This window comes from Salvelinus alpinus, chromosome 23 (genome assembly GCF_045679555.1).
Source record: "Salvelinus alpinus chromosome 23, SLU_Salpinus.1, whole genome shotgun sequence".
NCBI classification, from domain to species: Eukaryota; Metazoa; Chordata; class Actinopteri; order Salmoniformes; family Salmonidae; genus Salvelinus; species Salvelinus alpinus.
In genome coordinates, this window is record NC_092108.1 from 35,476,532 (window position 1) to 35,499,121 (window position 22,590).

The 22,590-nt window shown below is 41.4% G+C and overlaps 1 protein-coding gene across 1 annotated transcript in view; it reads right to left on the reverse strand.

Moving 5' to 3' along the window:
* Window positions 1–22,529, reverse strand: part of LOC139550876 (probable ATP-dependent DNA helicase HFM1) — a 28,572-nt gene extending 6,043 nt beyond the window's left edge. The window contains exons 1-32 of the mRNA XM_071362111.1: window positions 22,144–22,529; window positions 21,463–21,576; window positions 21,154–21,258; window positions 20,916–21,028; window positions 20,391–20,676; window positions 19,865–20,133; window positions 19,509–19,550; window positions 19,290–19,360; window positions 19,068–19,200; window positions 18,650–18,801; window positions 17,988–18,065; window positions 10,615–10,770; window positions 10,105–10,305; window positions 9,897–9,985; window positions 9,747–9,790; window positions 9,510–9,611; window positions 8,140–8,285; window positions 7,853–7,947; window positions 5,963–6,096; window positions 5,472–5,519; window positions 5,275–5,355; window positions 4,751–4,842; window positions 4,493–4,599; window positions 4,355–4,402; window positions 4,030–4,127; window positions 3,773–3,907; window positions 2,770–2,855; window positions 2,447–2,530; window positions 2,087–2,244; window positions 1,667–1,770; window positions 1,286–1,495; window positions 1,075–1,137 (exon numbers count right to left, since the gene is read on the reverse strand). Of these exons, the coding sequence (XP_071218212.1) occupies window positions 1,075–1,137; window positions 1,286–1,495; window positions 1,667–1,770; window positions 2,087–2,244; window positions 2,447–2,530; window positions 2,770–2,855; window positions 3,773–3,907; window positions 4,030–4,127; window positions 4,355–4,402; window positions 4,493–4,599; window positions 4,751–4,842; window positions 5,275–5,355; window positions 5,472–5,519; window positions 5,963–6,096; window positions 7,853–7,947; window positions 8,140–8,285; window positions 9,510–9,611; window positions 9,747–9,790; window positions 9,897–9,985; window positions 10,105–10,305; window positions 10,615–10,770; window positions 17,988–18,065; window positions 18,650–18,801; window positions 19,068–19,200; window positions 19,290–19,360; window positions 19,509–19,550; window positions 19,865–20,133; window positions 20,391–20,676; window positions 20,916–21,028; window positions 21,154–21,224 (3,496 nt within the window). The 5' untranslated portion in view covers window positions 21,225–21,258; window positions 21,463–21,576; window positions 22,144–22,529. The remainder of the gene's footprint in view (window positions 1–1,074; window positions 1,138–1,285; window positions 1,496–1,666; window positions 1,771–2,086; window positions 2,245–2,446; window positions 2,531–2,769; window positions 2,856–3,772; window positions 3,908–4,029; window positions 4,128–4,354; window positions 4,403–4,492; window positions 4,600–4,750; window positions 4,843–5,274; window positions 5,356–5,471; window positions 5,520–5,962; window positions 6,097–7,852; window positions 7,948–8,139; window positions 8,286–9,509; window positions 9,612–9,746; window positions 9,791–9,896; window positions 9,986–10,104; window positions 10,306–10,614; window positions 10,771–17,987; window positions 18,066–18,649; window positions 18,802–19,067; window positions 19,201–19,289; window positions 19,361–19,508; window positions 19,551–19,864; window positions 20,134–20,390; window positions 20,677–20,915; window positions 21,029–21,153; window positions 21,259–21,462; window positions 21,577–22,143) is intronic.
* Between the last annotated feature and the right edge of the window lie 61 nt (window positions 22,530–22,590).

Sequence of the window (22,590 nt, forward strand, 5' to 3'; positions counted from 1 at the left end):
GCACAGTGGTGGCTGCATCATGTTATGGGTATGCTTGTAATCGTTAAGGACTAAGCACAGGCAAAATCCTAGAGGAAAACCTGGTTCAGTCTGCATTCCACCAGACACTGGGAGATTAATTTAACTTTCAGCAGGACAATAACCTACAACTGTCACGTTCGTCATATGAATCGGAACAAGGCGCCGCGTGGTATGCGTACATTCTTCTTTATTAAAGAAAGAACACTGAACAAACTAACAAAACGAACGAAACGTGAAGCTATATGAAATAGTGCAGACAGGCAACTACACATAGACAAGAACCCACAAACACCAAAGGGAAATGGCTACCTAAATATGATCCCCAATCAGAGACAACGACAAACAGCTGCCTCTGATTGGGAACCATATCAGGCCACCATAAACATACAAATACCTAGACCTACAAAACCCTAGACATACAAAAACCCTAGACAATACAAAACCCCTAGACAATACAAAAACTAGCGTATCCACCCTAGTCACACCCTGACCTAACCAAAATATAAAGAAAACAGAGATATCTCAGGTCAGGGCGTGACAACAACACAAGGCCAAATCTACACTGGAGCTGCTTACCAAGAAGACAGTGAATGTTCCTGAGTGGGCGAGTTGAAAATCTATGGCAATTTGACAGAGCTTGAAGAATTTTGAAAATAATACATGGGTAAATGTTGCACAATCCAGGTGTGGAAAGCTCTTAGAACTCACCCAGAAAGACCCACAGCTGTAATCGGTACCAAATGTGCTTCTACAAAGTACTAACTCAGGGGTGTGAACACTTCTGTATTTAACTTTCAATACATTTGCAAAAATGTCTAAAAACATATTTTCACTGTCATTATGGGGTAGTGTGTGTAAATTGATGAGAAAAAAATGAATGTAATCAATTTTGAATTCAGGCTGTAAAACAACAAAATGTGGAAAAAGTCATGGGGTATGAATAGTTTCTGAAGGCACTGTACACTATAATACTTTAATCAAACATTTTAATTATTTTAAGTGTCAATTGAGCAATGGAATGGACAGTTTTTGAGGACTAAAAACTTGACTCACAGCAGTCGTGGCCACACTGATCCTTGTTTTTGCAGAAGTGGTTACATTGTCTTTTGCCTGGAACTGGTTGTGAGGAACCGGAATTTCAGCGGGGAAAAAAAGATATAGCACATTTTGTTTCAAAACAACAACAAAAACAGTCCTGTGAGTCTGCAAGTACAACTTAGTAATAGCTCAAAGCATTCTAATGTTTGGTGTAAAATCAGCCTACCCTTTTCTGTGGATGTGGAGGTTCTCTTCTGTGCCGTAGCCTGTGTTTGCTGACCTGTTGGCTGTATTCTCTGTGTTGCACCCTGTGATCTCTGAGTGTTAGCCTGTGCTATTTGCATCGTGTCATGTTGCTCAGGTGTGAGTGATTCACCTCCGTACCTCTTTGGTCCAGAGTAGAAGGCACTAAACTTCTGCTGAATGTCCAACCCCACTGCAGAGAGGAAGATCTCAACGTAGTTAATAGGTGTATATTCTTACTTTTTACAATTCTGACTGAAACAATTTAATTCGACTTAAACTGCCTTTTAGAAGTTTTATGTAGTTTGTACAAGTCTATTTTGAACAATAACAAATGTAAAATCCTGATAGTTAACTAACTGACCGTATTCTGAGCTGATTAGATTCACGCTGATCTCCTCTCCTTTGAAGGCTTTCGCCACTTCGATCTTCTTTGACCAGTTTCCCGACTTCAACAGCATCAAGTCTCTGGATGAACACACAATACAGTCGCTCTCCCTTACCTATTTCTTTCCCTTTCTTGTTCTCCCTCTCTTCTGCTCTCTTTCTTTCACTGTTTTCCTTGTATGAGTGTATGACGGTAACATTTTACTTAAAGCCTGCAGGTACAATGCTTTCTAACTTGTTATAAGCATGTATGACCCTTTAAAATCTTTTATAATACACTTTTAATATGTTCTGTCTCTACCTACAAACTTTAGGTAAAGTGTGTCTCTATGCATGTGTGTATCAGGTTGTGTCTGTGTGTGACGACATTTCTGGAAATGCCAGTCCTAATCTTTACGTGAGTTTTTGCAGGAAGACCACGTTGTTGTCACAGTCCCCGATGATCATTGTGACATAGTGGTGGTCATGAGTGGTTCTCTTTGACAGTAGCTGTTCGTGGTTTTTCACATTCACGGTCACGGCAATCTCTGCGGTGGCGATGTTGTATCTTGGAAGCTAAAAAGTGAAAAATAAAAATTAAATGAAAGCTTGTTGGGGAGATGTATTCCTTTATCAGTAATTGAAAGCTCCTGTGATGTTAAATGATATAAGTATGGAAAATATTCTGCTATGTCCTGCTACCAAATATTTCTATAACGATTCACCTTGATGACCATTTCCGTTCAAACTACAATTCCACCAAAGCAAACCTTTTTACCTGCTCCAAACTAACTTCATACTTGGGTAGATTGATGACAGCGTCTCTGATTTGGTTTCCAAACGGAGGATGTCTGTTGACAATCTAGAAAACGTAAACAGACAACAAATATTTGCTTTAATTGTACGTGAAAGCACATTGTGACAACTGTCGATGTAAAAAGGTCTTTAAGCAAAACATTTAACTGACTGATTTGATCGAAAGCCGTGACACTGCATGTTGGTCTCAGGGGAAATGTCAATAAACCATTTGGAGGTATCGAGACAACAGTGGTGTTTAATGACTTTGTAGTTACAGTCATTCTCAGTTGATGCTATTCTCACCAGCTCCAGTTCCCTGGCGTTGGTCTGCTCTATCTTGTTGAAGGTGGTGAGCCCAGCATTCACCATGGCCGTCGACAGAGACAACCCTGGATCAGATATCTGTGTTGTTACAGCCATATATATAAAATTATATTATAAATAAAATCTATTTTTTTAGCATCTCAATCTCAGTGTCATCATATGTCTATGGTTACAGCAATTTTCATGACTTTCATTTGTCTGGGAATAAAATCAGTTGGTCAATGGGTTTTTAAAAGGCCTTGGCTGCGGATCCGGCATCTGCATACCGACCATTTGATCTCAATCAGTTTGATGGCGATACGCATTTAGATCTTCTTGAGATACACAGTGTTGCTTCGAAGTAGCCTACAGTGTCTTTGCGAATGATGTACAGTGAGCGAATTCCGGAGCAGATGGTGTTAACAAACTGTAGCTTAGCCGAGTATTGGCTGTTGAGTATTGGCCACACGAGAGAAAATGCTTACAGTGAAATGCTTACAGTCTTCCAGTAATGTTACACTATGCTATTATGTTGGGTTCTGTTATGTAGAATACTATCTTTATGTGACCTTGCAGACATTGATTCAGCTTTGATCTAGCTTGACTAAACAAGCCCCATTCGCCTGAGTAGCCTGTTCTCTGTGCGTAAAGTAGAGAATATATAAATGCGCAGGAAAAAAAAAAAGTTGGATCCGCAGCCACTCCGTTTGTAAAAGGGGTGTCTGACAGTGGAGGCTGGTAAGGGGAGGAAAACTTACAATAATATCTGGAGGAGCGAAAGGATTGGCATCAAACACGTGGAAACTATGCGTTTTCTGTATTTGATACCATTCCATTATTCCGCGTCCAGCCATTACCACGAGCCCGTTCTCCGCAATTAAGGTGTCACCAACCTCCTGTGGTCTCATAGCAACAGTAGGATAACCTACTACTGTTCTACAAGCATTGACAGTATTTTGCACACATGTTCTGTATTCATTGACAGTATTCTATGTCTTCTTACCTATTTTCTCCAGCTGCTTTGAGATGTAAGGAGAGTCCTCCCACAGCTTGGCCCTGAAGCATTTGGCCAGTATCAGGGAGTTGAGTAGAGCAGAGAAGCCTGTCTTGGAGCGCTGGTTTAGGAACTCTGCCAAGCCTAATGTAGTTCAAAACACATAGACAATATCTAACTGAAGAGTGTTTTCAAGCGAAGGTTGTCTATCAAATGAGGCTCACTGCTAATCATCTACTGTTAACGTGAAGTGATTGATGACTTACACCTGCTGATTCGGACTCCATTTCTGAAGATTCTCCCGGTGTCCTGTGCAAGTCCAAACTCTTGGATTGGAATAGAGCCAAACTGGGCTTGAATCAAACTGAGGGGGAAGACCGGTAGAGAGACAGAAGGGATGAATCTCAAAGGTCTTTCCTTGATTCCTCATGTGCCTAATTCCTTGTCTCCGCCTCAAAACGCAAGGGAGGAAAAGACCCAAGGTTCAAGGAAAGACTTTTGAGATTCACCCAAAGAAAATACATGGCCTTCTCCAATGTCACCCTCCATTTTCTCATGCTGGTACACTGTAGGGGTCTCTGCTTGACCTACCAGTTCACCTTCATCTCTTTGTTTTTGATCTTTCCCTCCATGGGATACCTGGATAAACAAAAGCCCAGATATCAGCATTTACACCATCTTCAGGGCATTTTATTGGAATATCATTTATTGAATTTATTGAACTATAACCTGATAGTGATCCTGTTCTTGTCCTTGTTCAACGTGTTCAGGGTTCTCTTCTCGTTCACTCTCAGCTGCACGTCAGTGAACTCTCTGCCCTTCACCATCAATTCTATCTGTGTGAAGAAGACCCAGCTTCCATTTGAGTGGAATACAGAATCTACTCAACTCATCTATTCGAATTTCCTGTGTAACAAACAACACAATACAGAAACTCAATATAAACAGTGTATAATGAGAGACGCTACAGTGTTACTGTATACCTACCAGCTCAGGTAATGTCTCAGTGCCAGTCACCTTGCTGAACTGCTTCATGGTGTCAAACGCAACACAGTACCTTGCCATCAGCCTGCCTGCCTCTGTACGGGATGAACACAGTTACACGTCAAGAAAATAACAGATTTCAATTAACGGCTTTGGGATGCTGGAAAGCACATGCAAGTTTCGGGCAAGTCTATGGGTCAAATGTCCCCTTCCCCTGACGAAATTCAAAATATGCCAACACCTGCGAAATCGTGATTTGTCCAAATAACCAGTGATGAAAAACCCAAGCCCCGGAACAAATGCAGCTCGATCTCACGCATCCTGTTGTATCATGACAGGTCTACGGTGCCATTTAAGTTTACCTAGTCTGTCCACAAGAGATTAAGGAGACATCCATCTGCATCATTGAATAACACCAAACATGTACAGGGTTTGTAAGTTGTTTTACACTTCTGATGATAAACAATGTAACAAACAGTAAATGGCCATAGTAGCCTCTTGAACCAAAATGGTCAGCCTCTCTCAACCTGTAGCTTTGATGTTAACATCCTCATCCATGGAGATCAGACCAATGGAGGCCAGGGAATGCAAGTTCTTCAGACAGAGCTCTGAAGCAGGATGGGGAGAGAGATTCTTCAGTCACACAAATGCTATCGTGATGGAGATATTCTGTCTTCTCAGATAAGAAGTCCATATAACAAAGAAAAAAACAGCAATGCCATACCTTGCAATTTGGCTTCGATTCCACACCGGTCCAAGTCAGTGGAAAAGCCTGCATAAAACGCACGGACAGTAAGTTGTTTTCTCCTCATGTACAGTACCAGTCAAGAGTGTGCAAAGCTGTCATCAAAGCAAAGGGTGGCTACTTTGAAGAATCTCAAATATAAAAAATATTTTCATTTGTTTAACACATTTTTTGGTTACTACATGACGCCATTTGTGTTATTTCATAGTGTTGATGTCTTCACTATTATTCTACAATGTAGAAAATAGTAAAAAATAAAGAAAACCCCTTGAATGAGTAGGTGTGTCCAAACTTTTGACTGGTACTGTATGTCCTCAGGTCTTTTGAGCAACTGTTTGACACTATGTTGTGAGATGTAAGCACAGGCTAATAACTGTAATGTAATAGACTAGCATCCATGCTAATGCTGTACATTTGCTGGCTAATACTAATAGAGACCGGGGTCTGTCCAGTGTCTCCTTTTCCCTGACCATAGTGTCTGGGGTTCTTCAGAGCTCGGATGTAGAGGAAGCTGGAGCGGATCCAGTCCAGGGCCATGTTGACGTCTGAGATGGTGTGGAGGACAATCTCAGCATTCAGGTGCTCCACCAGGTGGGTATGCAAGCTGAGTGGTCAAACAATAGGACATCACCATCACCATCATCTACACAAGTAGCATATACAGTTGAAGTCGGAAGTGTAGATACACCTTAGCCAAATACATTTAAACTCAGTTTTTCACAATTCCTGACATTTAATCCTAGTAAGAATTCCCTGCCTTAGGTCAGTTAGGATCACCACTTTATTTTAAGAATGTGAAATGTCAGAATAATAGTAGAGAGAATTATTTTTTTCAGCTTTTATTTATTTTATCACATTCCCAGTGGGTCAGAAGTTTACATACACTCAATTAGAGTTTGGTAGCATTGCCTTTAAATTGTTTAACTTGGGTCAAACTTTTTGGGTAGCCTTCCACAAGCTTCTCACAATAAATTGGGTGAATTGTGGCCCATTCTTCCTGACAGAGCTGGTGTAACTGAGTCAGGTTTGTAGGCCTCCTTGCTGCACACGCTTTTTCAGTTCTGCACACACATTTTCTATAGGATTGAGGTCAGGGCTTTGTGATGGCCACTCCAATACCTTGACTTTGATGTCCTTAAGCCATAACTTTGGAAGTATGCTTGGGGTCATTGTCCATTTGGAAGACCCATTTGCGACCAAGCTTTAACTTCCTGTCTGATGTCTTGAGATGTTGCTTCAAAATATCCACATCATTTTCCTCCCTCATGATGCCATCTATTTTGTGAAGTGCACCAGTCCCTCCTGCAGCAAAGCACCCTCACAACATGATGCTGCCACCCCCGTGCTTCACGGATGGGATGGTGTTCTTCGGCTTGCAAGCCTCCCCTTTTTCCTCCAAACATAACGATGGTCATTATGGCAAAACAGTTCTATTTTTGTTTCATCAGACCAGAGGACATTTCTCCAAAAAGTATGATCTTTGTCCCCATGTGCAGTTGCAAACCCCAGTCTGGCTCTTTTATGGCGGTTTTGGAGCAGTGGCTTCTTCCTTGCTGAGTGGCCTTTCAGGTTAGGTCGATATAGGACTCGTTTTACTGTGGATACAGATATTTTTGCACCTGTTTCCTCCAGCATCTTCACAAGGTCCTTTGCTGTTGTTCTGGGATTGATTTGCACTTTTTGCACCAAAGTACATTAATCTCTAGGAGACAGAATGCGTCTCCTTCCTGAGCGGTAGGACGGCTGCGTGGTCCATGGTGTTTATACTTGCGTACTATTGTTTGTACAGATGAACGTGGTACCTTCAGGCGTTTGGAAATTGCTCCCAATGATGAACCAGACATGTGGAGGTCTACAATTTTTTTCCTGAGGTCTCGGCTGATTTCTTTTGATTTTCCCATGACGTCAAGCAAAGAGGCACTGAGTTTGAAGGCAGACCTTGAAATACATCCACAGGTAAACCTCCAATTGACTCAAATAATGTCAATTAGCTTATCAGAAGCTTCTAAAGCCATGACATAATTTTCTGGAATTTTCCAAAATGTTTAAAGGCACAGTCAACTTAGTGTATGTAAACTTCTGACCCACTGGAATTGTGATACAGTGAATTATAAGTGAAATAATCTCTCTGTAAACAATTGTTGGAAAAATGACTTGTGTCATGCACAAAGTAGATGTCCTAACCGACTTGCCAAAACTATAGTTTGTTAACAAGAAATCTGTGGAGTGGTTGAAAAACAAGGTTTAATGACTCCAACCTAAGTGTATGTAAACTTCCGACTTCAACTGTAAATTCATGTAACACAAAATTAAGTCGAATGAGGTTTTGGTGGTCTTGGAAAATGTAAATGTCCCCATACCTGCTTTCGATGATTTCCGCTCCATTCATGAACTGCATGTACTTGTCTTTGGTTTGAGTCTTGGTCATGATCACTGCGGTCGCTGATGTATCAAACTAGAGAGGAGACATCGAAGGCAAAGCTGTAGATAGAGGTTATGCTTTTTGCGAGCGGTACACAAACAGTTCACAAAGCAACTGAAAAGGTGCAAACAGGGCTGTTTTAAGACTGGGCACTTGTACAGTACACTGATGAGCTAAGCATGCTGGGAGTCTGGGACTACTTGAGGGTTTGTCTGTGCTCCGTACCTGTGGCCGGCCTGCTCGGCCAATCATCTGCAGCATGTCGGCCTCGCTGTACTCCTCACAGGCGCCCCCGATGTAGTGCATGGTGGACTTGATTACCACCAGGTGGGCTGGCAGGTTCACCCCCATCGCCAGAGTACTAGTTGTAACTGAGACATTTCCCCAATAACTTCACACAATGTTTCTTTGGTATTTCATATTACATAAACATGTGCCATGACAATGTTAAGGTCAATAATGTTTCTGATCCTAAAGTATGGAGGAAGATTGTCGGTAAAGGATACACTAAATATAGGCTGAGATAACGAAAAGCTTTTCTATATTTAGCCACATCCACAGTATATTATAGACACTAGTATAGACACTAATCTTTATTAAACCCTCTATACTGGCATGACTGTGACTGGTAACACATATGGTTGGCCTGTAATGGAGGATAGAAGGGTCGTTCCACGAATAGAGTACATTTTAGGTAGTGTAACTTCATACAAAAAAAACATAACTATTCATTTAATCTCCTTTTAACATTCTCTCATAAAGAGCAGAAAAACATGCTTTCCCGTCTCAAGGGGTTAAATAAAATTACTTCAGCAAGTGCCATGAAACTAACTGGGTTGACCGTAACAGGGTTACAGTTTTCATCTTAAACCAGCCATAATCCCCTTGTGAAGCTTGTTGCGTGTAAGAGCTTAACAACAACAAAGAAAGATTTAATGTTTAAACATTTCTAGCCTATCTATCTATTGGAAGTGTTATTGTCGACGCGCTCAGTTTTCCACCACCAGAAAATTGCCAAAAAGAGTAGAACCAGCTTTGACTTATTCCACATTTTCCTGTGTTAAAGCCTGAATTCAAAATCGATTAAATATATGTTTTTTCCTCACCCATCTACACACAATACCCCATAATGAGAAAGTAAAACGTTTTTGAAATGTATTGAAAATTACATACATAAATATCTCATTTACATCAGTATGCACAGCCCTGAGTCAATACATGTTAGAATCACCTTTAGCAGCGATTACACCTGTGACTCATTCTGGGTAAGTCTCTTATAAGACCACACGTGGATTGTACAATATTTGGCAATCGTTTTTTCCCAAATTCTTCAAATTGGTTGTTGATAATTCCTAGACAACCATTTTCAAGTCTTGACATAGATTGTTAAGCAGATTTATGTCAAAACTGTAACTCGGCCACTCGGGAACATTCACTGTCTTCTTGGTAAGCAACTCCACTGTAGATTTGGCCTTGTGTTGTAGGTTATTGTCCTGTGGAAAGGTGAATGAATCTCCCAGTGTCTGACGAACAGCAATTCAACTCTATAACTGTTTTAGCATGTACTCTATTCATGGAACGACCCAGATACTCACACAGCACAGGCAGGTCTCCCATGTTGAAGGCCTCCTCGATCCGCTTCCTGTCTGACACGTCAACTCCGGCGTGGTGGAAACCAACCCCAAACAACACCAAGTCTGGAAAAGAGAAAACACTGGGCTAGTAATTTCACAATTCTAACGCAAAAGTAGTTATATTCAAATCAATGAGCAATGTTTGCCTACATGGTACAGAAGAGAAGGAATATAAATTATTATAAATTCTCCACCGACCTCTGAGTTTTGAGTCCAGGAGAGAGTTTGCATAATTCACCAACCTACAAACAGAGGATTCCATCAATTCAATCAGATCAAACTAAACAGCAGGAAATTTGTATTGAATACCTGTACATCTGTAAATAATGAAAAGGGAAGTAGCTCAACCTTTGTTTGTGCTCAATACTCATGATGAACCTGGCATCCTTGGCCAGAACAGTGGCCGACTGCTGGACTCCTTTCCTTGTTGAACAAAACTGTAAAAATAAAAAATAAATCCTATGTGTGAAATATTAACAATGGCAATACTTACTGAAACGTATAAATATGGTACTGGTCAAGTCTAAATTTCAGAGACCCAAAGAGAGTTCCTCACAACAAGTGTTGGTTTCTGGTCCGAGTAGGTCTGGATGATGTTGGCCATCTTGTAGTTGAGTGACAGGTCGAACTTGAACTCAGTCTGGTTGCTGCTGCAGGGGAAACCCAGCACTACTTTCCTCAGTTTCACCGGTCTGTGACTCTCATCCATCTCCAGACAAGTAGCAGGGTCTCTGTCGTCACACAGCCAGTCTGCTATCTGCCATGCCAAACCATTGAACACAGTAAGGAGAAGTAATTTCTTCAAATAAATGCTCAGTTTAATGATAATCAGTAACTAGCAATACTATCGCGCTCCCACCTTCCCTATTTCCTATTCCCTTACTCTTTCTGAATAAGACAGGACTGCGGACATAATAACAACATAACAAGACACGGAGATGCATGTGTCGGAATGGCAAATGATGAACAGAAAGGGAAAGAATGACTATAGTGAAGGAAGTCTCTTTAGAGTATTTGCATATGGCCAAAGTGTGACATCACCCCTCTTTGACCCTCAGCCACTTACATCCTTGGTATTGGGGATGGTGGCAGAGACGGCCACAAATCTCATGGAGAGGTCCTCCTGAGGGTTCTCTGCTGCACGGTAGGCATGGACCGCCTTCATCCTGCTCACCACCACCTCTAGTGTGGCTCCACGCATAGGGTCCTTCACCACGTGCACCTAGAAACACAGAGCCAAGATGGATTATATTTAGTTGTCAATGTAACACATGTATAACACAATAATAAACAGATATGCTCAGTACAATGACAAATCAAGAAACAATAGATCACAATTTTTTATTTAAAAATGTTCTATAGGACAGTGAAGAGGAGACAGTAAAGGTAGGAGAGATTGCGAGTCAAAAGGGCAGTGGAACATCTGGTTATGCAGGCTGTAAATGTGTGCTGGGGTCCGTGGTTTTAACCGCTGGACCACACAAGCCACACTAGAGGGCTTCCAGTTGACATACGATGCCTCCTGGCGGCCATATTGGAAGACCACCAAATTAATTCCGTCAACAGCCGAGTTGCTACCCCAAACTGCACGATAACAGTGCCTAAAACTAGTTGATTCAACGGGGGGGAAATATGTTTGCAGATTCCCCGCAATCATGAAACACAATTGGTTACGCCAATGAGATAAGACTCAATCAAGAACTGTCAGAAATGCGAAGAAACCTTTTTGCCCGTCAATACCTGAATCCAGACAGCTCTCAGTACAGGGTCTGCTACGATCATTTCATCACTGGTAAATCAAGTCTGATCAATTTCGAATTTAGTTTAGCTGTTATGCTATCCAGGTGTTAACAACACTAAGTTAGCCAAAAGTAGCTAACTATATAGCTTATAGTCTAGCTATTCGCATGTGTAGAGTGAGTTTCAAGTTTTGGGGAAGCAATTAAAATTGTTCCACCATAAAAAGGCACCTTTATAACAAGGGATTGCATGCCTCTATCATTGCATTTGCAGACTATTGTACGTATACTATTCCTAATGTGATTAGTAGATTGGATAGTGATAATTTAGGCTATAAATAAACGCTTTTAGCACCGGAAAAATGTGGCCTTTGTTAAACATTTGATGCAATTCTTCTACACTTTATATGACTGGAGACATTAGCAGAATATTATTTGATACGATGGCCTACTCTACTGACAACAGATCAAGAAAAACGACCTTGTCTCGAATGCAACCATGTAATCTAAAATATGACACTAATTTGACAAAAGCTTGATCCCTTCTAGCCATGACCATGAAAAGGGGAGATGCAACATATGACGTCCATATAGCCTGGAGGACAATTATTGACCAAAATAACTCCAGTGGTTATTATATATTCATATGATAACCCAATTATATTTTGTTGATAACTTTATTCATAAGAGGGAAAATGTATGGACATTAGCGCATAGGACAGACGCCTCAATGGGATAGGACAACCTGCCGTGTTGACTATTGGTTGTTCCATCCCAACAATAGATTTAATCTTTATCTGACACTAAAACACCTGAATGAATTAAACACAACCGAACAATTAAGAGCCCTGGTGGTATAGGTGACCTAAATAAGTGCTATTCTAACATCAGGAGTGCTTTTAATTGGTTACTGTATGAGCGGTGCTGCAGCAGCATCAGCTTCTACTACTTCTTTAGGAAACATCCCTCAGTTATACGAGATGGTTGTCACATGCTGTGCTTTGGACAATTTCAATGATTCTGTTATGCCATTTGAGTAGAGCGCCTTCTCTTTGACGTCATGACAAAAGTGCCTCCTTAGACCATGTGGATATATAAAATGTAATTTGGAACGTGTAAAAGACTATTGTTTATGATATTGTAAACATACTGTACTTTAATAATAGGCTGTATTGTTGTATGGGTGAAATGAAAAGCGTTGTCATCAATGCTTTGACTAGCCCCATTGAATAATTTTTTTTTCTTATAGCCCAACAATTTTCTGTCTTTTACATTTTAAACACATTTAACAGAGACAATGTAATTGCTGTGGTAGCCACTCAGACCTTCTGGGAGAAAAGTATCTGGCATTGAACTTGGTGGTAGTAGTTGTGTGTGTTTGAAGCGAAGGATCCCATTATCTGCTTCCACAGAGATTACAAGGGTTGGATTTGCACAGCGCAAGGCATGTACAAAGCTTAGTATAACTGATTAGCTTCATACATTGTCTACTGGTATTGTTTTTAAATTGAGAACAAAGAGCTGAACAATATGTAAACAATGTGTGAGTTAAGCTATTCTCTGCTTCAGATGCACAATGTCAAGGGGTGCATTGCAAATGCCCATAAGGCTAATGCCATCATACTGTAGGCCAGTGGTTCCCAACTCCGGTCCTCGAGTACCCCCAACAGCACAGTTTTTTGTAGCCCCGGACCAACACACCTATTTCAACTAATCATCAGGCCCTATGAATTGAATCAGGTATGGTTGTTCAGGACTAAAGCAAAAATATGTGCTGTTGGGACTGGAGGACTGGAGGACTCAAGGATTGGAGTTGGGAAACCACTGTTGTAGGCATATAGCTGCATTGGCACTGCATGCCATTATCAGCTAAAAAATGGGTTCACATATCCTGAAAAAATTATGACAATCAAATAAAACTAATTGGAGAGCTTATGACTGAACAAAAAGGTACTGTTAATTTGAGAATACAACACAAACTAGAGACAGAGTCCCCTCCCTCTTTATTGCAGGATTGTGATCTGTGATTAATCAACATCGACACTAGTTATTCTTGAATAATAGTTAACTTAACAAGTAAAACAACTTTAAACACTTCAAAGAATCAACACTATTTCATATAAATGTCAAAGTGTACAAGTAAGCTAACTCATATGTAAAGGTTTGACATTTTAGTAACAAGCAGGCTATTACTATTAAAGCATAATTTCAAGGGAACAAAAAAAAGTAAATACCAGAAGTGGCTAACCTCGTTCCACTGACCCCTGATCTACTGGGTGAGCAGACTTCTGTTCCAGGCCAGCAATAGCACACTAGATTATTAACTAATTAGGTTCGATACATTGATGCTGTGTTTATCGCTCCCTATCCCAGTCTGTTGTCCCCACATGCTTCAAGATGGCTACCATTGTCCCTGTACCAAAGAAGGCAAAGATAACTGAACTAAATGACTACTGCCCCGTAGCACTCACTTCTGTCATCATGAAGTGTTTTGAGAGACTAGTCAAGGACCATATCACCTCCACCTTACCTGTCACCCTAGACCCACTTCAGTTTGCATACCGCCCCAACAGGTCCACAGACGACGCAATCGCCATCACACTGCCCTATCCCATCTGGACAAAAGGAATACCTATGTAAGAATGCTGTTCATTGACTACAGTTCAGCATTCAACACCATAGTAACCTCCAAGCTCATCATCAAGCTGGAGGCCCTGGTCTCACCCCCACCCTGTGAATTGGGTCCTGGACTTTCTGACGGGCCGCCCCCAGGTGGTGAAGGTAGGAAACAACATCTCCACTTCGCTGACCCTCAACACTGGGGCCCCACAAGAGTGCGTGTTCACCCACGACTGCGTGGCCATGCACGCCTCCAACTCAATCATCAAGTTTGCAGACGACACAACAGTAGTGGGCTTGATCACCAACAACGAGACAGCCTACAGGGAGGAGGTGAAGGCACTCGGAGTGTGGTGTCAGGAAAACAACCTCTCACTCAACGTCAACAAAACAAAAGGAGATGATCTTGGACTTCAGGAAACAGCAGAGGGAGCACCCCCCTATCCACATCGAAGGGACAGCAGTGGAGAAGGTGGAAAGTTTTAAGTTCCTCGGCATACACATCACAGACAAACTGAAATGGTCCACCCACACAGACAGTGTGGTGAAGAAGGCGCAACAGCGCTTCTGCAACCTCAGGAGGCTGAATAAATTTGGCTTGTCACCAAAAACCCCGACAAACTTTGACAGATGCACAATCGAGAGCATCCTGTCGGGCTGTATCACAACTGCACCGCCCTCAACCACAATGCTCTCCAGAGGGTGGTGCGGTCTGCATAACGCATCACTGGGGGCAAACTACCTGCCCGCCATGACACTTACAGGAAGGCCAAAAAGATCATCAAGGAAATCAACCACCCGAGCCACTGCCTGTTCACACCGCTACCATCTGGAAGGCTGATGCGGGAGCACAAAAAAAGGCTCTGATGACACCTCCCTCAATGGATCCGTCCACATCTTCACCACTGGCTCTGCCACTTGGGTGGGGGACAAATGACTGGTTGGATGAGATATCTTGCAGTGACATGCCAAACTGCCACTTTACAGAAATAGCTCGCCACAAGGTTAGAATGTGGCTCAGCGCTAAAGCTGACCTGGTCCCGAAAAGAGTATATAAGGAGAATGCCTTCATTAAGAGGGCATGGTAGTGCTACTTGACTTATCACTGAACTCGTGATACTTCAAACTACCATCAACCTAAAAGGTAATATCTGACTTTCATACTCTAGAAAAATTGTACCTCTTGACTTCTGATTTCTGAACGAGACTGAGTCAACTACCCTATACACTCCTCGCGCTGAATATATCCACCTAATAGGAGTGGATGAATAGCGTCAGTGGTGAAGGGTCTTGTTCTCGAACCGTCTCTTCACTAATTAGTAAATCATAGTGCAACTTCTAGTAGGAGAAACAGATGCATATCAGACTTTCATACTCTAGAACAATTGTATCTTTTGACCGCTGGTTTTTGGGCGAGACCTACTGAGACAAATACCCTGTACACTCTTAGTGGTGTTACAAAGGGTTTTGATCTACGATAGCAGTCTCGTTACTAATCAGAAAAAATATACAAAAAAGGTCATAGTACAATTAGTAGCAGGAGAAACAGATACTGAAGTAATTGCCTATACCGGTAGAGCAATTGTGAGTTGAAGAACATACGGTACTCTCTGGGAATCAACCAGGTCAACCTACGCTAAGGTAATTAGCCCCTTGTTGTAATACATATATAAGGCATTAATAGTAGTAAGTGTTTTGATGATGTTTGATGTTATAGATTAAGGATGTAAAGAAACTGTAATAACGTGTACAACTGTGTGAATTGCAAACATTGAATAAAAAGTAGAAACTAGATCTAAAGCCCTATGGGAGAAAACGCCTCTGACACTCCCAAATCTAGGGAAATAAGTCTAGTTTCTACACTAAAGACAATATAATGGTCTGGACAGAATAATCTTTTTATTGTAACAGATATCCTCTATATTAATATTCAAGTAGTATTAGTCGACGGACATAGACTGTAAATCGTAACCAAGTTATAGCTTGCGTGAGTCTAGATATAAGGGCATACAAAGGTGAAAGTGAAAGTAAAACGAGAGGTACTCTGAGTCTGATTAATATTATCTAAGATCCCGAAAAAAGCCTGACGGCACCACATAAGGCTAATCTCCGAATAAAGGGCAGGATACATAACCAGGTCAATCCGGCGGACCTGTGAGTCACCTGTTAGCCGGGTGACATAAGAACTTGAGTGAGACGACTTGTATCACTCTCGACGGGGGTACCTTAACGGTCTTATAGCAAAATCCCCTACCGCGACAAGGCGAGGTCAGTACAGGTGCATCAAAGCTGGGACCGAGAGACTGAAAAACAGGTTCTCTCAAGGCCATCAGACTGGTAAACAGCAATCACTACCTCAGAGGCGGCTGCCTACATCACTGACCACTTTAATAAATGGATCACTAGTCACTTTATACAATGCCACTCTAAATAATGGCACTTTAATAATGTTTACATATCTTACATTACTCATATCACATGTACACTACCGTTCAAAAGTTTGGGGTCACTTTGAAATGTCCTTGTTTTTGAAAGAAAAGCAAATTTTTTGTTCTTTAAAATAACATCTATTTGATCAGAAATACAGTGTAGACATTGTTAATGTCAGAACAGAAGAAAGTTATTTGTTTCTAGCCATTTTGAGCCTGTAATCGAACCCACAAATGCTGATGCTCCAGATACTCAAGTAGTCTAGAGAAGGCCAGTTTTATTCCTTCTTTAATCATAAATTAGCTGTTTCCAGCTACAATAGTCATTTACAACATTAACAATGTCTACACAGTATTTCTGATACATTTTAATGAACAAAAAAATTGCTTTTCTTTCAAAAACAGGGACATTTCTAAGTGACCCCAAACCTTTGAACGGTAGTGTATATGCTGTATTTTATACCATCTATTGCACCTTGCCTATGCCGCTAGGCCATCGCTCATCCATATACTTACATGTACATATTCTCATTCACCCTTTTGGATTTGTGTGTATTAGGTACTTGTTGGGGAATTATTAACATCTGCTAACCATGTGTATGTGACAAATAAAATGCGATTTGAATCAGGTGTGTTAGTGCTGGGCTGGAACAGAAGCCTGCACACCCAGCAGGGTTGGCCTGCTCCAGTTGTAATAGGTTTATACATTGTGTGACTTTTGAACTGTATTTTTGTTCACTAAATTTGAGAACATAGGTACACATATAATCCATGGTATATAAGAATGTCCCCTTATTCTCTTGGGACCTCTTCATCTGCAGACAGGGTTTCACAGCTCTCTGTACCTGAGGACAGAAGACATTACAAAGTAACAGGCTGCATTATCCTCAAATTAGACAGCACTGAATATTATGTAGATATACCTCTCTGTACTTCGTTTTTTTTAGCTGGGGACTAGAACTGGAGAATATTTTCAAAATGTCCTCCCACAAAGGTACCTGCCCTATCCAGAGTAGCCTACTCTCCATTCTCTGACAGCAACAACTGATAGCTAATCCTTTCACCCTATTCCATGGCTGTTGGCTAGCTACCTCGCTACAAATATATTTAGAGTTACAACAATAAATATATCACAATAGCTAGCTAACTAGCTAATAAGAAGTTCGCAAGCTGGTGATATTTAATTCACTTAGCTAGCTATACAGTATGTAACGTTTTCTAACTAGCAAACATAACGTTAGCAGCTCATTTGAGTTACCCTGCACACTACGTTAAGTTTCTGGTGCAAGCTAGCTAATAATACATAGTTTTCGATCATTTTCAAAATATATTTACTTACTTGAATAGGTTCTCCCACTGCCTCCGTTTTCTGGGTCCTTAGACAAACTAAATAATGGGCAATATTCCCAAAGTTTCCGGTGGTAGCAAAAGGCAGCCAGCCATGTGGACGATTGGAGGACTTCCATCAGACTGACTTTGGTCTTCCAACATCACGCATCTGCAAGCCCTCTATAGATCACAATCTGGGAAAGAATGTTTCACTCTATCCAAGCTGTTTCAGAGTGTTATTTGGCCAAGTACTGTATATGGTTGCAGTACTACCTGAGGGAATTTTGAACAGAACATCAAATACTAAAAACGTATCCACTGACCTCGTCAATAAGGAAAAGCCGGACCAACTGCAGCAGGCAGTTATCCCTCCACTTCCTCGTCATGCTGTCCCATTTTTCCTGCGAGAAACAGAAATGTGTCTGTGCTTTATCAAGAACTGGTTAATAAAGTGTTAACATTTTCCTGCAGTGGGTTAAATCAGGGTCACACAGAGTGTTTCTTTGTAGCCTTAAACAAATCTACTTTGAAACAAAAGTATACACATTACACACATGGTTGTGGGCTTAAACAAACAACATAGAGTTGAAATGTATTCCATTTTGAGTTCCCATCCCAATATTTCACTTTATATACATCACAGAAGACTGAAATATAACAAAACCGTTTGACATAGAAACACCGGATTTTCGTCTGGTTTAATTTTTGGGGGGACTAATTATGAAAATATGAAAAATATTAATAAGATTCCACCCATGAGGCCACTAGGTCATTTGACTGCAGGTCATGAATTGTCTCGATACAACTGAATTTATCCATCCTCGCATCACAAACAAACCCCTATTGCAACATGGATATCACGCCTGCTATGGTCACAGGATCAGCCACCTCATTGCGCTACATATTACACACAAATAAAAATGTCCGCCGGTGACAGGCTATGCCACATACAGTATACTGTACACTGGGATACGGTGTCACTCACAGGTGTGGTCATGATGATATGGGCGTCCTGAATCTCAAAGAAGTCGTCGATCTCTGTGTCTCCGGTCAGCTCCTTGCAGCTCAGGCCCAGAGGCCCGAATTTCTTCTTCCAGTCCTCAAAGCGCTGGCTGCATAGAGCTTTGATGGGGGCCACTGAAGACGACAGAAGCATTCACAATCAATGCATCTCATCATACAGTTTTCATTTTATAAAATGTTATCAATTTACATTTTGAACACGTAGAAAGTATGGGTGTAGTCAGGTCATAAATTACTTACAACATGTAAACAACAAACCAGATATCAAGACTGCATACAGGCTAACCTATACTGTACCATGAATCAGCTCTTAATGTCTTAGTGCTTTTTACCTAGTGCTTTTGACAAGGATACTAAGTACTGTAATTGGAGGGCCTTACTGTACACAGCTTTGACGTTTCTCCAGGGCTCTGTGGTCTCCATCAGTAGGCGGATGATGGCCAACTCAAAAAGCACAGTCTTACCAGAGCCCGTAGGAGCACAAGCCACAAAGTTCTTACCTGTGTATAGAACCTGCAAAACATACATGGCTCATAAAAATGTCTCAAGGATACTGTTTTGCTTTTAAGGTTCTTAATTGGATGACAATTCTGAATGCTTACGTCATCTAGGGCATTTGATTGAACGTAGTTGAAGTAAGGGAACTCTTTGAAGACCGATCTAAATTTAGCAGCTGTGTTCATTTGATTAAGGACACCCAACAAACAACCCACAATTGTTCCTTAGACTTCATGTAGTCATCATTAAGCATGCATCAATCAAGCATTCATTAACTTTTCATTCCTTGCGTTATTACCGATAATACAGATGTGAAAGGATACGGATTTCAGAGATTGGTCGGAGTATCCCAGGCCCAGAAGTACCTAATATGAAAACAAATCCATAGACATCTCATTTTACATTCACACTGACAGTGGCAACCCAACCCCAGTCAAAATGGAAGATATTGTCCACCCCCTAGTGGTATTTTTCTGTCATTACAGCAAAGAGGGCATTGGGTAGTGCTCACCTCGTTTCACCTCATCAAGCTCTAACGAACAGTGACAGGCTGCTGCCATGACCATTACATCTGAGTACATTCTTCAGCTACAACACCCCATCATAGCAATATGTATATGATTTATATATATATATATAAACACAGACATGGTGTTGGGTTCAGTCTGTGCGGTACTACTTTGTATGTGAAGGGGTTGGGGTGTCATGGGGAGAACATGAGCCCTCTTGGTGCCCTTGTCCTGTGTCTTCTGTGGTGGTCCCCGGGCTGTAGGCGGGCACAGACCGGTGAGGGAGCCGGGGCCTGCTGCCGACTGCTTTGCCAGCCGAGGCTCTGTCGCCATAGAAACATGGTTGAAGGTTTGCTGCACTCCGGGTCTTGCCTGGTTGAGGCCTCTGTTTGAGTTTGCGCTGCTGTTCAACACCTGACCACTGGGAGGTTTGAACAAACTGTAACGACAAAGAGATTATTTAATTTATAGGTAGAGAGCTCATAAGTGCTTACAGTGATATCCCACATATCATGATGTAACTAGTACAGCCATGTATTTGATAAAGACGGTGCCATTTCAGAAGGGCTCTGACAGACGCCATTACATTTCAAAACTATAGTATCTGACGAAGACACATGATGGGGGACACTGACATTTACTATGTATTCTGAACGCACAGTATGCACACTCATTAGTTTCATTTGAACGGCTTACCTTCTCCGTAGAGGTGGGCTTTGGCTGAACTCCAGAGGGAAATGTTTCTGCTCCAGTGCATGACCAGACTCCTGTGGGGTTTTAGTTCGACCTCTAACCTTTGTGGTATCCTGGGATTTATTCATGAAGTCTTCCCGAGCCCAAAGGGCACACCCGCCCTGTGCCTCAGGTTCTTTTCTTCCATCACTGGTATTCTGATTTAATTTGTTATTCTTGGGAGTGAAACCATCACCGTCAACTGCTCTTTTCAAAGGGGGAAGGAATTTGTTGGACTTCTGAGAGAAACCTGCATTGGAGATGGTCAGAAAGGGATTTGATAGACGACTTGATAATGCAATAATTGACATGACTTAAAACAAGACCCAGTTTAAGCCTAGTCTTGAACTAAAAATCCTTTTCAAAAGATCATTTTCATTGAAAGTGCATTTTAGGCCAGGACTCCGCTTAGTCCGGGTCCGGGAAACTGGCCCTTACAGTATTGACTGAATTAACTAAAATGATTTAATCACTTCAAATGCCACTTACTGAATGATGAAAGAACCTCTGCCTCTTTCTGGATGTCCTGAGTGGCTGGGATCTGGGAGAGGGACAGAGGGGGTTCCAACTGCCAAGAACTCTGCTCTTGACAAAGTGGCTTTCTGGAGACGGGAGGAGGGCAGGAAAAGAGTTAAGCAAAGCTTAACATGGCTAGGAACTTTGCTCTTGCTAAATACAAATCTAGTGGGGCATGACTGTGGGATGCAGGTTGTTTCTGACGACTCACACTTTGTGGACAACTGGCCTCTCAAAGAACAGGTTATCCAGGGACAAAGTGCAGTCTTCTGAGTCCAACATCTCGTTAGATCATGTAGGCCTATGCAACAGTCATCTGTAGAATTACAAAGTTAGAGTAATCATGGTATACAGTGCATTCGGAAAGTATTCAGAGCAAAGGGTCTGAATATTTATGGGAATAAGGTATTTCTGTTTTTTCTAAAAATCTGTTTTCGCTTTGGCATTATGGGGTATTTATTCCGTTTTAGAATAAGGCTATAATGTAACAAATGTGGAAAAAGTCAAGGGGTCTGAATACTTTCCGAACGCGCTGTATGCAGCAGACACCGACAGGCATTTCAGGGTACCAAGGAGACGGACAATGTTGCCACAACAGGAAAGTCTTTATAGGTACTGCCTAGGTTTGCAGCAACTGGGAGAAATTGTAAGAAATGTAAAAAATGTGTCAGTAGCCTGACTAGACTTCATAAAATATCTTAAACATACTGTAAAGCCTAAATGTTTTTTGTGCAAAGGCCTAAGGTGTTGAAACCCCTACACCAGATCAACGCAAGATGGCAGTCTCTTGGTCAGGACTAGCAAGGATCGTCACTAGTTACCACAGCCACAAAGTCATAAACCCCGCCTATTTCTACAATTTATCTTCTTAAAATTAGATTTTAAACCTAACCACACTGCTGACCGTATGCTTAACCCTGACTTTAAATTAAGACAAAAAAGCACATTTTTGTTTTCATGAATTTCTACAATATTTTGTCTTCGTGGCTGTGGTAACTAATGGAAACCCCAGCAAGCTAACGTTCGCTAACTAGGCAGGCAAGTTGGCTCACTTTCATGTAGTTAAGCGACTTATTTGACAAAATATAAAAGTGTATTATATGACCATAATAATGACCGCCTGTTAATTCGTATTATATTTCAAACTGACGGGTGGCGTGTAAATAGATAATTCAAGTAAGTAAAATCATTTTTAGCCTACCTGTTTCGGTGGGTGTACTACTATAGCTAACTAGTCTCGAGCCTAGACGCTAACGATACCCGCTCTTTGCTCGAGGGAGATAGCAAATATTTCAATAACTAAACCAAGATAGACCACAGCCTGTCGTTTCCAACGGGAACTAATGAGTAATTGTGGGCAGAACAAGAAAAGAGGTGGGCAGAGCCAAGCACGAGCTAGCGAGATCCTATTGGAGCGTTCTAGCTCATCTGCATATTTCCGTTAGGGACGCTTCCTCTGTGAAGTGCGCGTGTGCAATAATTCACCTCGCCTTTGCACCCCTTATAAACAGCGCGATTTTAAAAAACTTAATCCACCATGTTCATAACATATTCTAGTTTTGGGAACAGAAAACTGTATTGAGATAAAATGTTTCATCGATGAGAAAATGTGCAGAATGTCGGCCAAAATCCATCTCGCTCCATCTTC